The sequence below is a fragment of the Hippocampus comes genome, unplaced genomic scaffold (assembly GCF_001891065.2).
Source record: "Hippocampus comes isolate QL1 unplaced genomic scaffold, H_comes_QL1_v1.1 scaffold76, whole genome shotgun sequence".
Taxonomy (NCBI): Eukaryota; Metazoa; Chordata; class Actinopteri; order Syngnathiformes; family Syngnathidae; genus Hippocampus; species Hippocampus comes.
The window spans coordinates 257016-269203 of NW_017805277.1; the positions used below are offsets into that span (position 1 = coordinate 257016).

The 12188-nt window shown below is 40.9% G+C and overlaps 3 protein-coding genes across 5 annotated transcripts in view; 2 read left to right on the top strand and 1 right to left on the bottom strand.

Annotated features, from left to right (window-relative positions):
- agpat5 (1-acylglycerol-3-phosphate O-acyltransferase 5 (lysophosphatidic acid acyltransferase, epsilon)) overlaps positions 1–1135 on the top strand; it is an 11824-nt gene extending 10689 nt beyond the window's left edge. Inside the window, exon 8 of the mRNA XM_019870577.1 lies at positions 355–1135. Within this exon, the coding sequence (XP_019726136.1) occupies positions 355–580 (226 nt within the window). The 3' untranslated portion in view covers positions 581–1135. The remainder of the gene's footprint in view (positions 1–354) is intronic.
- Positions 1136–5104: 3969 nt separating this feature from the next.
- On the top strand, positions 5105–7791 carry tmem14a (transmembrane protein 14A). 2 transcript variants are annotated; one of them, XM_019870672.1, is made up of 5 exons: positions 5105–5211; positions 6257–6339; positions 6433–6534; positions 6930–7017; positions 7117–7791. In XM_019870672.1, exons 2-5 carry the CDS (start codon positions 6264–6266, stop codon positions 7157–7159), a joined length of 309 nt encoding a protein of 102 aa, XP_019726231.1. In that variant the 5' UTR covers positions 5105–5211; positions 6257–6263; the 3' UTR covers positions 7160–7791. The 2 variants fall into 2 exon arrangements, with proteins under 2 accessions (XP_019726231.1, XP_019726232.1); XM_019870673.1 differs by having other exon boundaries at positions 5111–5206.
- On the bottom strand, positions 7789–10873 carry LOC109516257 (glutathione S-transferase A4-like). Of its 2 annotated transcripts, none has more exons than XM_019870670.1 (7): positions 10746–10873; positions 10557–10653; positions 9467–9518; positions 9119–9251; positions 8299–8434; positions 8103–8228; positions 7789–8001 (listed from the first exon to the last, which is right to left on the bottom strand). In XM_019870670.1, exons 2-7 carry the CDS (start codon positions 10641–10643, stop codon positions 7864–7866), a joined length of 672 nt encoding a protein of 223 aa, XP_019726229.1. In that variant the 5' UTR covers positions 10644–10653; positions 10746–10873; the 3' UTR covers positions 7789–7863. The 2 variants fall into 2 exon arrangements, with proteins under 2 accessions (XP_019726229.1, XP_019726230.1); XM_019870671.1 differs by having other exon boundaries at positions 10742–10760.
- Positions 10874–12188: the final 1315 nt, after the last annotated feature.

The window sequence follows — 12188 nt, forward strand, 5'->3', positions numbered from 1 at the left end:
TGTGTGTGTGTGTGTGTATATACACACACACACACACACACACACACACACACACACACACACACACTGTATATATAAAACACCAACTAAGAGGCAACATGTTACCCAGTGAAGAGTTTGTTGCATAGTAACAAGCTATTCAATCATTTATGCAGGTCAGGTAGATTGGTGCCTCCCGTAAGTTTTATCATCCGTTTCCTAGATTCCCTCGTGAATAATGCATGCATCACAATTACAAGATGTGCAAATGGGGCTGGGTCAATATAATGATTAGAAGGCAATTTGAAGTGTTAAATTGCAGCAGCATTTGTGCACATAGAAGAATTCCTTAGAAATGTGTCTCTCTTTTCAAAGGCTGCTGGCTGATTTCTACAAGCGTGGCAACGGAGTCAAACTATGCAGCTTCCCCGGGGAAGGCAGACGTTCCCCCTTGGGACTCTCCAAAACCCTCCCGGCCGTGCTCGTCTTGGGGGGTCTGACGCTGCCTCTGCTGCTGACTGACACCGGCAGGAAGGTGTACTGGAGAACCTGGGTGTACGGGACTCTTCTAGGTTGGCTGTGGGTCAATTTGCTTCCTTAACGCACGGCCATAAGATGCGCAAAAGCGGTGCCATGTTTCAGTATTACCACGCAGGTTGTGTTGCAGAAGCAGAATACTGCGGTACGTAAAGTACAAACACGCCGCCGGCGCACACGCTCGCACCACACGTGACTCACTGTGCTAAACCCATGCAAAGAATTATTCGTCTTGTGCTGCGACTTGTTTCCCGGAACGATCAGGCTTTGGGGAAACAACAGTGGATTTGTTCAAAAGAAACTACATGAAATTCCTCATTCGAGCTAAAAATAACAATTAACCTCACCCACTACCCACCGCTCCCCCCTACCTCCGCTCCCAAATCGCTCACATCATGCAAACGTGTCCTCGCATGCTCCTCATTGCTCCAGCAGAGGTTGGCCAATCTCTACCCATGACATTTATCTTGGATACTCAAACCGAAGTCATTCTTCAGAGGGACAGCATTCATGTATTTCATGAGTTAGGCTCCGGCCTTGCTGTGTGGAGTTTGCATGTTCTCCCCGGGCCTGCGTGGGTTTTCTCCGGGTACTCCGGTTTCCTCCCACGTTCCAAAAACATGCATGACAGGCTTATTGAACACTCCAAATTGTCCCGAGGTGTGAGTGTGAGCGCGGCTGGTTGTTTTTCTCTGTGTGCCCTGCGATCGGCAACCGGTTCAGGGTGTCCCCCGCCTACTTCCCGAAGACGGCTGGGATAGGCTCCAACACCCCCCGCGACCCTTGTAAGGATAAAGCGGTTTGGAAAATGGATGGATGGATGGACGGTTTCGATAGTCTGTATGCAAAGTGCCACATTCCGAATTTGCACTAAGGTTGTTCATTTTGGAACCTCTATTCTGTTCTGTGATGCGACTGACTTAAAAGTTGTTCTCAACAATTCCTCCTCAAGTCGGAAATAATGTGACGGGAATTCATTGCTTCAAGACAGTCCCCATCATCAAACCTCGAGAACCCATGCCGTATGACAGTGTTTTCACTAACATTATACCCTCCTTAATTGTCATACAAATAGAGACTTAAACACCCGATAAAAGTTTTGAAAAATAAAAATTGAAATGCATGCTTTGAAAAAAATGGAAAGGGAATAGACAGCTGTGTAGTACGTGGTTATGTAATCTTCTCTGTCAAATTAATTAATTTGTGAAGTTGAAATTGTTTCCTCCAGGTACTTTGGCTTCCTCATCATGCTTTCCATAAACATGCTTGTTAGCTTGATTGAAAATGCTTAATTTTCTTCAGGTGAGAACGAGGCTGACTGATTGTTTATCTACATTTGCCATGTTGTAGACAGACAACCAGTTTACAGTGTGCACTTTGCTTCCTCTCGCCCAAAGTTTGCTGGGATCGGCTCCAGCTCAGCCAGACCTCCAATCAGGGTGCGTTCTGTACAAAATGGCTGCATTGATAATGGACTAGGTGGATTGACGTTTTCCGATCATTTTGACGTTTCACAATCATTTTTTTATAATGTTCTATGGTTGTCATCGCCCTTCTATGTCGGGATTTTGGGGCATTCTACTTTGGGGCTTCCACTGAACTTTCAAATCACTTGGTGTGTGATGAATGCAACATACTTCTAGTTTGCAGTAGTCAGAAGGGCTTTTATCAGCCCGATACCTACGGCACTTTTTATAATATAAAGGATAATTATATCTCTTTAATTCAAAATGAATGTTTCCCTTGGAAAATATATGCATTATGTTGTTTAACAACGAACATGACAAGAAAAGGCATGAGAAGCAATCTCATGAATGCTTGTCACTACATAAATTGTAAAAAGTGGGCTTCCAAATTTAGGGGCAGTGGGCTATAATAAACCTGCCAGAGCATATGTTCTGGCCCGCAATGCAAAAAAATAAAAAAATTAACTGCAAAAAAAAAAAATAAACCCCAGAGGACCTGTTAAAATACTAATACTAATTATCATGTTTGATTCTTGCATCATGTAATGTGTGTGTACACATGTAATGACCCTCAGAGGTTTTATAAATCAACAGTAGAAAAAAAGAATTCCCCTTTGATAAACTAAAGTAAAACAGCTTTAAAAGAAAAAAAAACAAGCAAATTGCCAAACTTGGTGATCTTTGCCACAATGTTCGCGTGTTATGTTGAGCAATACTTTACCAATGCCAGCCATGTTGCACCATTTGTTTTGACTCTATTGCTTTTGAACTCTTAATGTTTGTGTTGTTACCATGATACTCCTCACATGACAAGATCTACCTTGCTTAAAGCAAAAAAAAGCTTACAAAGCCATGCAAACTAAAAAAAAAAGCCATTTGTATTATACTCTTCCGCATCTTTGTATTATGAAAAGCACTGTCTGTGAATTGTTTTCGTTATGTTCTCATCTTTTGTATCTCCTTTTTCCACAATTCGCTTTGCACATTGGCAATCCCGGATTTATCAAAGGTCTATTTTAGTCTAAGGTAAGGTATATGGACGGTTTTTACTCTGTGCTGCAGTACTTCACTCAGTTCAGTCATCTTCCTGGTTCCTATATGACGTTTTTTCAGATATTTTGTCAGAACTTTTATCCTGTCAGGAATTGTTTTCTGTCGACAGCATTTAAAAAATGCCAACTCTGCGCAAACGTGTGCCTTCTCTTTGGAGGAGCGGGTTCTCGTACCTCCCCCAGCTGGAGGACTTCAGCGCCTCTTTACAGTCTTGACGTCACAGAGGCGTTCAGCGGCCCTGTGTGCTCACTCTCTGCACTCAAAGTGGCTTATTTTGCTCGGGAATGCGATATGATTTACAGGTTTTAACGAAATACCGACTTGATGTGTTGCGGGTATGGGTATGTAGTCGGAGTGAAATAAAGATGTTTTCCCATTGGAAAGAGTCACGTTGTGTGTGTGTGCGCGCACGTGCGTGTGCTGGGGTTTTGAACGAAATGCAAAAGTGCCAGATGGTCACTTTTTTCCTGCCCATTTCTGCATTGTCTGTCTCAGATGGCTGGACTGATGAGTTAGTTTGTGTTTCTGCTCTCTAAAGACACTCTGTTAAATGCACCATCTCACCATGGTCCATTAACTTTCTTAGTGTCTTTTATTCGCTTTTTTGGTTTATTTGTTTAAAGGAATGCTGAAATTATTCTGGGGGCAGCACAGCATCCAAGTGGTTAGCACGTCTGCCTCAAAGTTCCGAGTTTCTAGGTTTTGAATCTCAGCTCCAGCCTTCTTGTGGGGAGTTTGCATGTTCTTCCTCTGGGTACTCCGGCTTCCTCACACAATTAAAAACATGCACTGATTGAAGACTCTAAAATTTAGAGTCTAAATTCTCCTTAGGTGTGACTGAGTGTGAATGGTTGTCTATCAGTCTGTGCCCAGTGTTATACAAAATGAATGGTTCGGGGATGGCGCTACACCGGGGCTAAGGGAGGCTTCAGCCCTGTCAGAATTCTGTGTAGCTCTATGAGCTTCAGCCCCCGCCCCCTCCATCCAGCATTTGATTTGATATTTTCAAAACAGACTGATAAATTACCCGTGTTTGCAAAACAGACTGATAAATTACCCCCCCCCCCCTCTCTGTCTCCCGCTATCTCTCGCTCGCTCTCTATCTCACTCTCTCATATATCTGGGTGAGAAAAACTCCTGGAGCCAAACCCATTATTTGTTCTTTTCAGGAATGCAAATATAGATACAGTATTATCAAACACCTTTCGGAAAGAGTAGCTATTCAATTAGCCCTTAGTCTTTAAAACCATTTACATATTATGTGCCTTTTCACGATTTCAATTTTCCGCTAAGATGTTTGTCCCGAAAGCAGGGTGGCTGCGGCCAGCTCCATTCTTTAATCCAACTCACTGAGCAATTACACTTTTAATTAAGAGTCCTCTAATAATCCATTTTGTAAAGCGCTTATCCTGTTCACAATCCCGGCTAGCTGTAGCTGAGCGGAATACTGCCGATGCCCTGGACTGGTCGTGTGGACTCCTATACACATTGTCCCTGAGTGGGAATTCACTCTGACTGCACTGAAAGCAGCCAAGTAAACCACTATATCATCAGTGACCCCTATAAAATTCGGTGCATTAATTTAGCACCCCCCCACCCCCCAAATAGGTTTGTTAAAACATGGTTTATACTTCTCAATTATTTGTTAAGTTTAAATTAGCTTTTTTTATTTTTTAATAATGGAATAAATAGTGAAACGAAAATGGCATTTTGATTTTTGAAATCTATCTAAAATATATAAATGAAAGTAAAATGTATTTACAATATGTAAAACGTCTACATAGCTCCACATGTGTTGAGGGAGATTTTGTTAATGGACTTTTCCTCCATAATTCTGAAATGTATGTTTACCGTAATAGATCAAAACTATGATGAAGAATGGTGGTGGCAGGATCATGCTTTGGGGTTAGTTTTATTCAGCTTGAACTGTGGTCTTTGACAATTTGGAGGGAATTTTAAACAATTTCAAGCAGTTGACGGCTGAATACCCGTACTGTATACATTTAGAACAACTTGTTGCGTAAAACTGTAGAAAAGACGCACATTTTCGACATTATTGCTGTATTTGAATGTAGCATTGACTATACGGCGCATGCGTGCAACTGTTTTCTGATGAACAAGGAAGTGTAATCGAATTGTATCCTTTTTCTGGACTTTTACATCGGTTATACGCAAGGTATGTGCTTATAAAGCCTGAAAACGCACTTATTACGTTACAGGACCTTCGTGTCGTTAATATTTGGTTTGTAAAGACAGTTGCCGTATAGTTGATACAGTGAGCGTGCGTCGCGTCATAATGTTCAATAAATAGCAACATCTAGCGGTCAACTGGAGAAAATGTCACCGCTCAAAAATGTACAGTACAGTATATATTTTTGCTGAAGTGCTGCAGCCATCTACTATACACCGTAAGGTGGCACGTAAATGTCAATGCTGTACAGCCGGCCCAAACTAAAAGTGAACGAAGCACCTGCTTAGAGCCCTGCGACCACGAGGGGGCCCCCAATAGCAACAGACTGCAGTGTCGAGGTAAAACTGTTAACATAAAAAAGGTTACTCTGATCAAGGAATGGTAGTTTATTTTGAATTTTTAAGTAAAGCTTGTGTCCATTTGTGACATAGTTTAAAGACCCACTTATTCAACTTTAACTTTCGTCACCTTGTTCGGGCACCTCAGCTCAGTCATATCATTTTAGTATTTGCTTCACTTGATTGCGAAGAAGCTTTTTTACTCATTACGCTTTCGTGTTGGTCTTGCACTGCACATTATTTTAGCCCATTGGTGTTTTTTGAAACCAAAATAATTAACCAAATGACTCTTTTACTGAAAACACTTATAGTGGTAAGATACAGTAACATTGTGCACAGATAAAAACTAAGGCTGTGCTTAAATATAGGAAATGAAAAACAACTTAAAACAATCATTAAATCCAAATGCATTGCACCTGAATATTACAATTAATAAATTGTTCAGAACAAAGTTCTTAAAGATTAAATACAAACGTATTTTATAGTACTCCTACTTAAAAGAAACTGTACAACTAAAGTGTACTTGAAAAATAAATGTACTGTGCATGAAAAATAAAAAATACTGGATTTTTAAAAAAAGCTGCTAAGGCTGTATGCATACCCACAAGTTTCAACCTAATATGTTTGATTGTGTTTCATGTTTTAAATGTTACATTGATATGAAACCTAATCAATATGAACTGTTGTCGCAGCTCTTAAATGGCCATCGACTGGATTGGATATGGCTATGCTGTGGCCATCTTGCTGGGAGGATATATGGGATACAAGAGAAAAGGTTGAGAGTAGTAATCTCCATCAGTGTTATCTTTGACAGGCGAAAGCAAAAAACAAAGTTCAAGTCGTGATCATTATCGTGTGTCTTTTGAAGGCAGCGTCATGTCTCTGATGGCCGGCTTGGTCTTTAGTGGACTGTCTGCTTATGGCGCTTACAACATCTCCAACAAGCCCACCGACATCAAGGTGTCTCTGTGTAAGTATCGTGTGGAAAATGTACTCACACTCTTAACACTAGTACAGACACTTGTCTGTGGACTAGGCCAATGTAAACTCGGTCGGGTTAATCGCTACAAATGATCCAAAAACTGTTAAGACCCCTCCATGGAATGAAGTTGCAAAAATATGAAAGTGGTTATTTAATGACTATCGTACCATGTTGAGGCTAATCATTCAGAAGCAAGTCATCAAAGAAAAGTCAACACAATTTTAGTGCGCCCACTAAAGGAAGGCTACGGCAACCTTAACCTTTGCCTGTATTGCGTAATAGTCAAGCCGGCCCTGGTTATTCGGCTGGCACAAGACACAATGTATGCGTGTCAGTCATGAGGCATTGAAGTGTTCAATGTTACCTCAATTGTGTTCTATCAGTCGCCTCTGGGCTCCTTGCGGTGGTCATGGGGACCAGGTACAAGAAGTCAGGCAAACTGGTGCCAGCTGGAATTATGACGGTTCTAAGGTCAGAATTTTAAACTCTGATGTGATCCATAAGACTCATTGTAAACACTTGTCTCACTGGTTTCGAGGTTGTGTAATGTTGGCCGCTTTTTTTCTGCAGTTTGTTGATGGTGTTCCGACTTTTGCTCCAGATGGTGGTGTGATTGAAGAGAGGATACAGACGAGCAGTTTTACATGATACATGATTCCGAGTTTGATTTTGACAACACAAATCAAACATTTTTTACTTTATGACCATTTTGCTTGAATTCCAAGCAGCGTCATGCTTTGCAAGAATCTAGAGAGGGGCCGCCGGGGAGCCTATGGCGAGCATCTGATCCTGCCCGCCATGAAAAAACAGCAATGCTAAAAAAAAAAAAAAAAAAAAAAGAACTGACACATGCTCACAACAAAGAAAAAATATACATTTGTTTGATTGTAGCACCAGATTTTTATAGAAAGATGTACTAAGGCCCTCAGAGGACCTTATAAAAATCAATTGCCTATTCCTCGGGGGGAAAAAAAGTTTCAGCAGACCTGCTTCAATATGTAATTGGAATAGTACAAGAATTCATATTTAAATTTTGGACGACGAGAAAATGTCTGAGATGGAGACTGTCTTCAGCGATGTTTGAACAACAGCTAAATAGATGTTATAAATACATAAATTAAATCATAAATCACAGAGGAAACTGCGTCATTGATTTCCTAATGGACCAAGAGACTTTGACTGAACAAACCACCGCAGCATGATTTGTTTGGTTAAATAGTGAAATCAATAAATGGTGCAATATTTGAAGAGAGAATGAACTTTTTAATGGGCGATACATTCAGATTCATCTCTGCCTTTCAACACCATTAGAGCATTTTATGGAAATGTTATGTTTAAGTTAAGGACCTCCTTGACACTTTTGATGTAAACGTCATCGGGCTGAGGCTTCCTCTTGCTTCCGGGCTGCAGGAATCTGGCGATGGCCTCATTTCTTGACATGCGGCCCTGAAAAGCCTACAAGGAGACACCACTAGGAATGTCACACCTGCACTTACAGTTGATCTCAAAAGTCTACACACGCCTAGTTAGGATTGACTAATTTGTCGCTTACACACCTTGACATTACGGAAGTCTGCAAGGATCCCCACAAACTTTTCCTCCAGCATGAGCGTGCATTCCATCAGGAGCACGTCCGCAACACTCAGCCGACCTCCCACCAGGTAAATGTGGCTCAACAGTTGCTGCACACAACCATTCTTTTAAACAGCGAGCCTAGAGAAGGCCAACTTCTTATGCCTTATGTGATGCTACCTTTTCAAACACTGGCAGGTAGCGCTCCTTTGCTTTGGTCTCGATGTTGCCCAGTTTGGAGTTTGGGTCTTGAGCGAAGGGCAGAACCATGATCATTTCCATGAGGTCCATTAGTCCTTCTGAGTACATGTTGATTCTGAAGGATACGGGCCAATGTTAAATTGGCTCTAATGAAGCATGCAACAACACAGTGGAACCTGACATTATGTATATTATGTATTCATCAGAAATTTTTGGCTGTTTTATTTCATCAGATCACACTGTACTGTTAGCGTGAAGGGCTAGCCGTTTAAATATAAACAGGCACAAAAAGACGGAAAACAGCACTCTAGCTTGTAATATTACTTAAATATGCCACACTATTAATAAGTGTTTCTATTGTCCTATGAGAACAACGATATTCTTAGGAAATCACAAAGTTCTATAATGAGCTAGATTGGGGAAAGGGCTTGGGATAAACCATTGCAGCTAATGAATATTTCAATAATCTCATTAATCTCTCAAGTATTTTGGCGATTAATAGATATATCGGATGAAACAAAAATGTTCCATCCCCATATCAACAAAGGTTGAGTAGCTTTATTCTATTCACTTGTCTAAAAGTCATGAATACGAAGAAAAACTTTTCAGCTAATGATGACAGCCACTGATTATTTATATTATTCGTTTTTTCTTTTTTAATATTGATATTATCCGGCACATTTACACTGTTTATTCTCGTGTTGATTGATGTGCACTGTCCCAATGAAATAAAATAAATTCCCAGTTGGAAACATTAGAGGTTCCACTATTTCAAAATGATTTGATTTGTGGTTCATACTTAACACGATCTTTGATGTCTTTTCCATGCAGATTGTACTTTTCTGCAATGTAATTCAAGATGGCCTTTGTTTGAATGAGCTTCATTCCGTCGATTTCCACCAATGGGACCTGCTGAAACATGAGGTCTCCATCTGCAGAGAGAGCCACACCCAGTAAAACAAACTGAATCATTGGGAACAAGTTCACCTGTGCAAAGGTCATTTGCGCCATTTCATTGCTATGGCTAATCTCAGGTGAGTCATTAGTTTAGTTGAGGTTAACCAAGTGATGAATCAACATGATTTAAAGAACACAGTGACCAATTCCCACACTCACGTGAAGTCACTTTTGGGGAAATAAAACTCACCATTCAGCAGTTTGACGTACTGTTCTCGGGTGGTCAGAAGGATCTCATCAAACTGTGGACGTCAAGTGGCATAAAAGTTAATAACGTTATAGAGTACTACCAGCCAAATGGTTTACAAGGCATACATTTCTCCAGTGCATTCCTGAAAATCAAGAGGTTCTAGTCCAATGAATAGTTTGAAATGACACAAGTGAAAGTGGTATACTATCCAGAATGATAAATAATGTACATTTCAGAACTGTACATACATACATTTTTCAGGAAAAAAGAGATGAGTTGAGCATTCAAAGCTGTTCTGCAGCAATGGAGGTTAATCGGGGCTTGAAAGTTGGTATTAGTGACTTCTACACCAAAATGGTAAATGTGAATAAAAGGAGTGGACACACAAAGTCTACAGATTTAAACCCCATCGAGATGGTTTGGGATGAGCTGAACAGAAGAGTGAAGTGCTACATATTTATGGAAACTTATGTAATAGTGTTGTGAAGAACTTTCTCAATATTATTTGATTAAAAAGAGTGATGGCGGCATGGTGGAGGACTGGTTAGCACGTCCGTCTCACAGTGCAAAGGTGCAGGGTTCGATTCTGGGTCCGGCCTTCCTGTGTGTGGTTTGCATGTTCTCCCCCTGCCTGTGTGGGTTTTCTCCGGGTACTCTGGTTTCCTCCCACATTCCAAAAACATGCATGGCAGGTTAATGGAACACTCTTAACTTGTCCCTAAGTGTGAATGTGAGCGTAAATGTTTGTTCGTCTATGTGTGCCCTGCGATTGGCTGGCAACCAGTTCAGGGTGTCCCCGCTTACTGCCCCAGCTTCCAGCACGCCTGCGAGCCTGCGACCCTTGTGACGATATGCGGATTAGAAAATGGATGTATGGATAGAAAGAGTGGCACCAATGTACTCAGCTGCTCTGTGTTTGTTATTATCAGATTGGTACCTTCAATTATTTTTCACTGTACTTTAATTTCAGAGTATAATGAGATAATATGCTGCATGGATTGTGATATTAAAATAAGTAGTGTTCATTGGCATGATTGGCAGTGATATACAGCCTATTGATGTGGTAGCTTTGCCACTAAGACTCACTCACCTCCACTCCTGCAACAGTGAGCAGCCAGCGGATTGACTCCATTTTCCCTCTCCCATTGAAATAGTGCAGCTTTACCCTTTCACTCATGGTTGTTGGTCTGAAAAGTTGAAAAGAAATATCAGGATGGGAAAAAAAAGAACAATTTTCACAACTAAAAATACGACGTTTAACATTATTTCCCATACTTACATGCGTCACCTCCTCAATGTTCTGGATGAAGAGTGGGCGGATTTTGCTATTTCAAGTTCCATTTGTAAGGGAAGACGTGAGGCGTGTTTCAACCAGTCGAATGTTATTGGCAGAGGCTAACCAATAGAAAGGCTTGAGATTAGCATATTTCATTTTCCCCTAAGCATGCTGGGAAATTGGTTTCCCTGGCTTACTGCTCTGTATTTTTAAGTCGATCGCGGTCTATCGACACACGTGAAGAATAAAACGTGTGTCGATCGCGGTCTATCGACACACGTTAAGAATAAAACGTGTATTTTTCTGATGTTAGGTGGTAATTACAACAGAAACGCGAAAATGAATCCACACCGTAACCGTGAGACTTCCAGTTCAAGTGGGCTATATGTAGCTATGGCTTCCTGTCAAATACATGGATGTGAGGGCGATCTGGCTGCGACATCTGTCACCCCATTGATCGCTAGGGTTGATTCGGCTGATCTGGCTGGCTAGGCGGGTGTCCCCTTCCTCCCTCACCGTTCCATGTGTGTCCCTCCCGAAGCTCAGCGCTCGGTGGCAGCGGACGACGTCCCCCCGACGGACGACTACTCATCGGTATACCAGTAGCTGCGCTCCCCTGCTAGAACCTCCAAACAAGCTCAAGGCCCATTTGTAGGAGAAACGTAGGGAAGTCAAGCTCCAAGCTTCAGACACATCCAATTGCGGCGCTGCATGTGGCAGTCTGCCTTCCTTTTCTTAACCCCTCTGTGAAACTAAATACTGAACATCGTGGCTCTTCATGTAACACAAAAGTGACATCTTTAGTAAGATGATTACTAAAATTAACTCATTTGTTGCTTATTTTGGTTTCTTAAACGACAGTATAGATTTTAAAAAATGCTTAAGTGAGTAAATAGAAAAGAATGTGAAATAAATCATGCATGTTAAAACAAATACAAAACGAATGAGCAACATTAATGTCATAGATGAATTGAGGGCTCAACTTTTGAAACCAATATTTGCCACCATTGGTTTTCATTGGGTACATGCCAAAATGTAATTTGAAAAACATGTCCATTGAATGTTCAGTAATGGTATACTGCATCACAACAATGTAACACGAGTGGAAAGCTAAATCACTGCCATGACTTTATTTGAAGAAAAAAAACCATGCAAACAGTACATCAGCATCAAAGTAAAAAAATAGCAACTTATTTATAGAAAGTAATATACAGTAGCCACATATTTATAGAAAGTAATATACAGTAGCAAAGTAATCCATTGTTTGTAAACAACTCACAGTGCCCCCATAATATGCATTTCATTTTTACATGTTGGTAAACAGGTCCGATAATAATTCATATAAAACATAATATGTAACAACAGCCAGAAAGGAGAGTAAATAATTATATTACAGAGGTGCAATTTTTCTTTCTTGGTTTTTTGGGGGGGAAGGGGGAGGTGGCA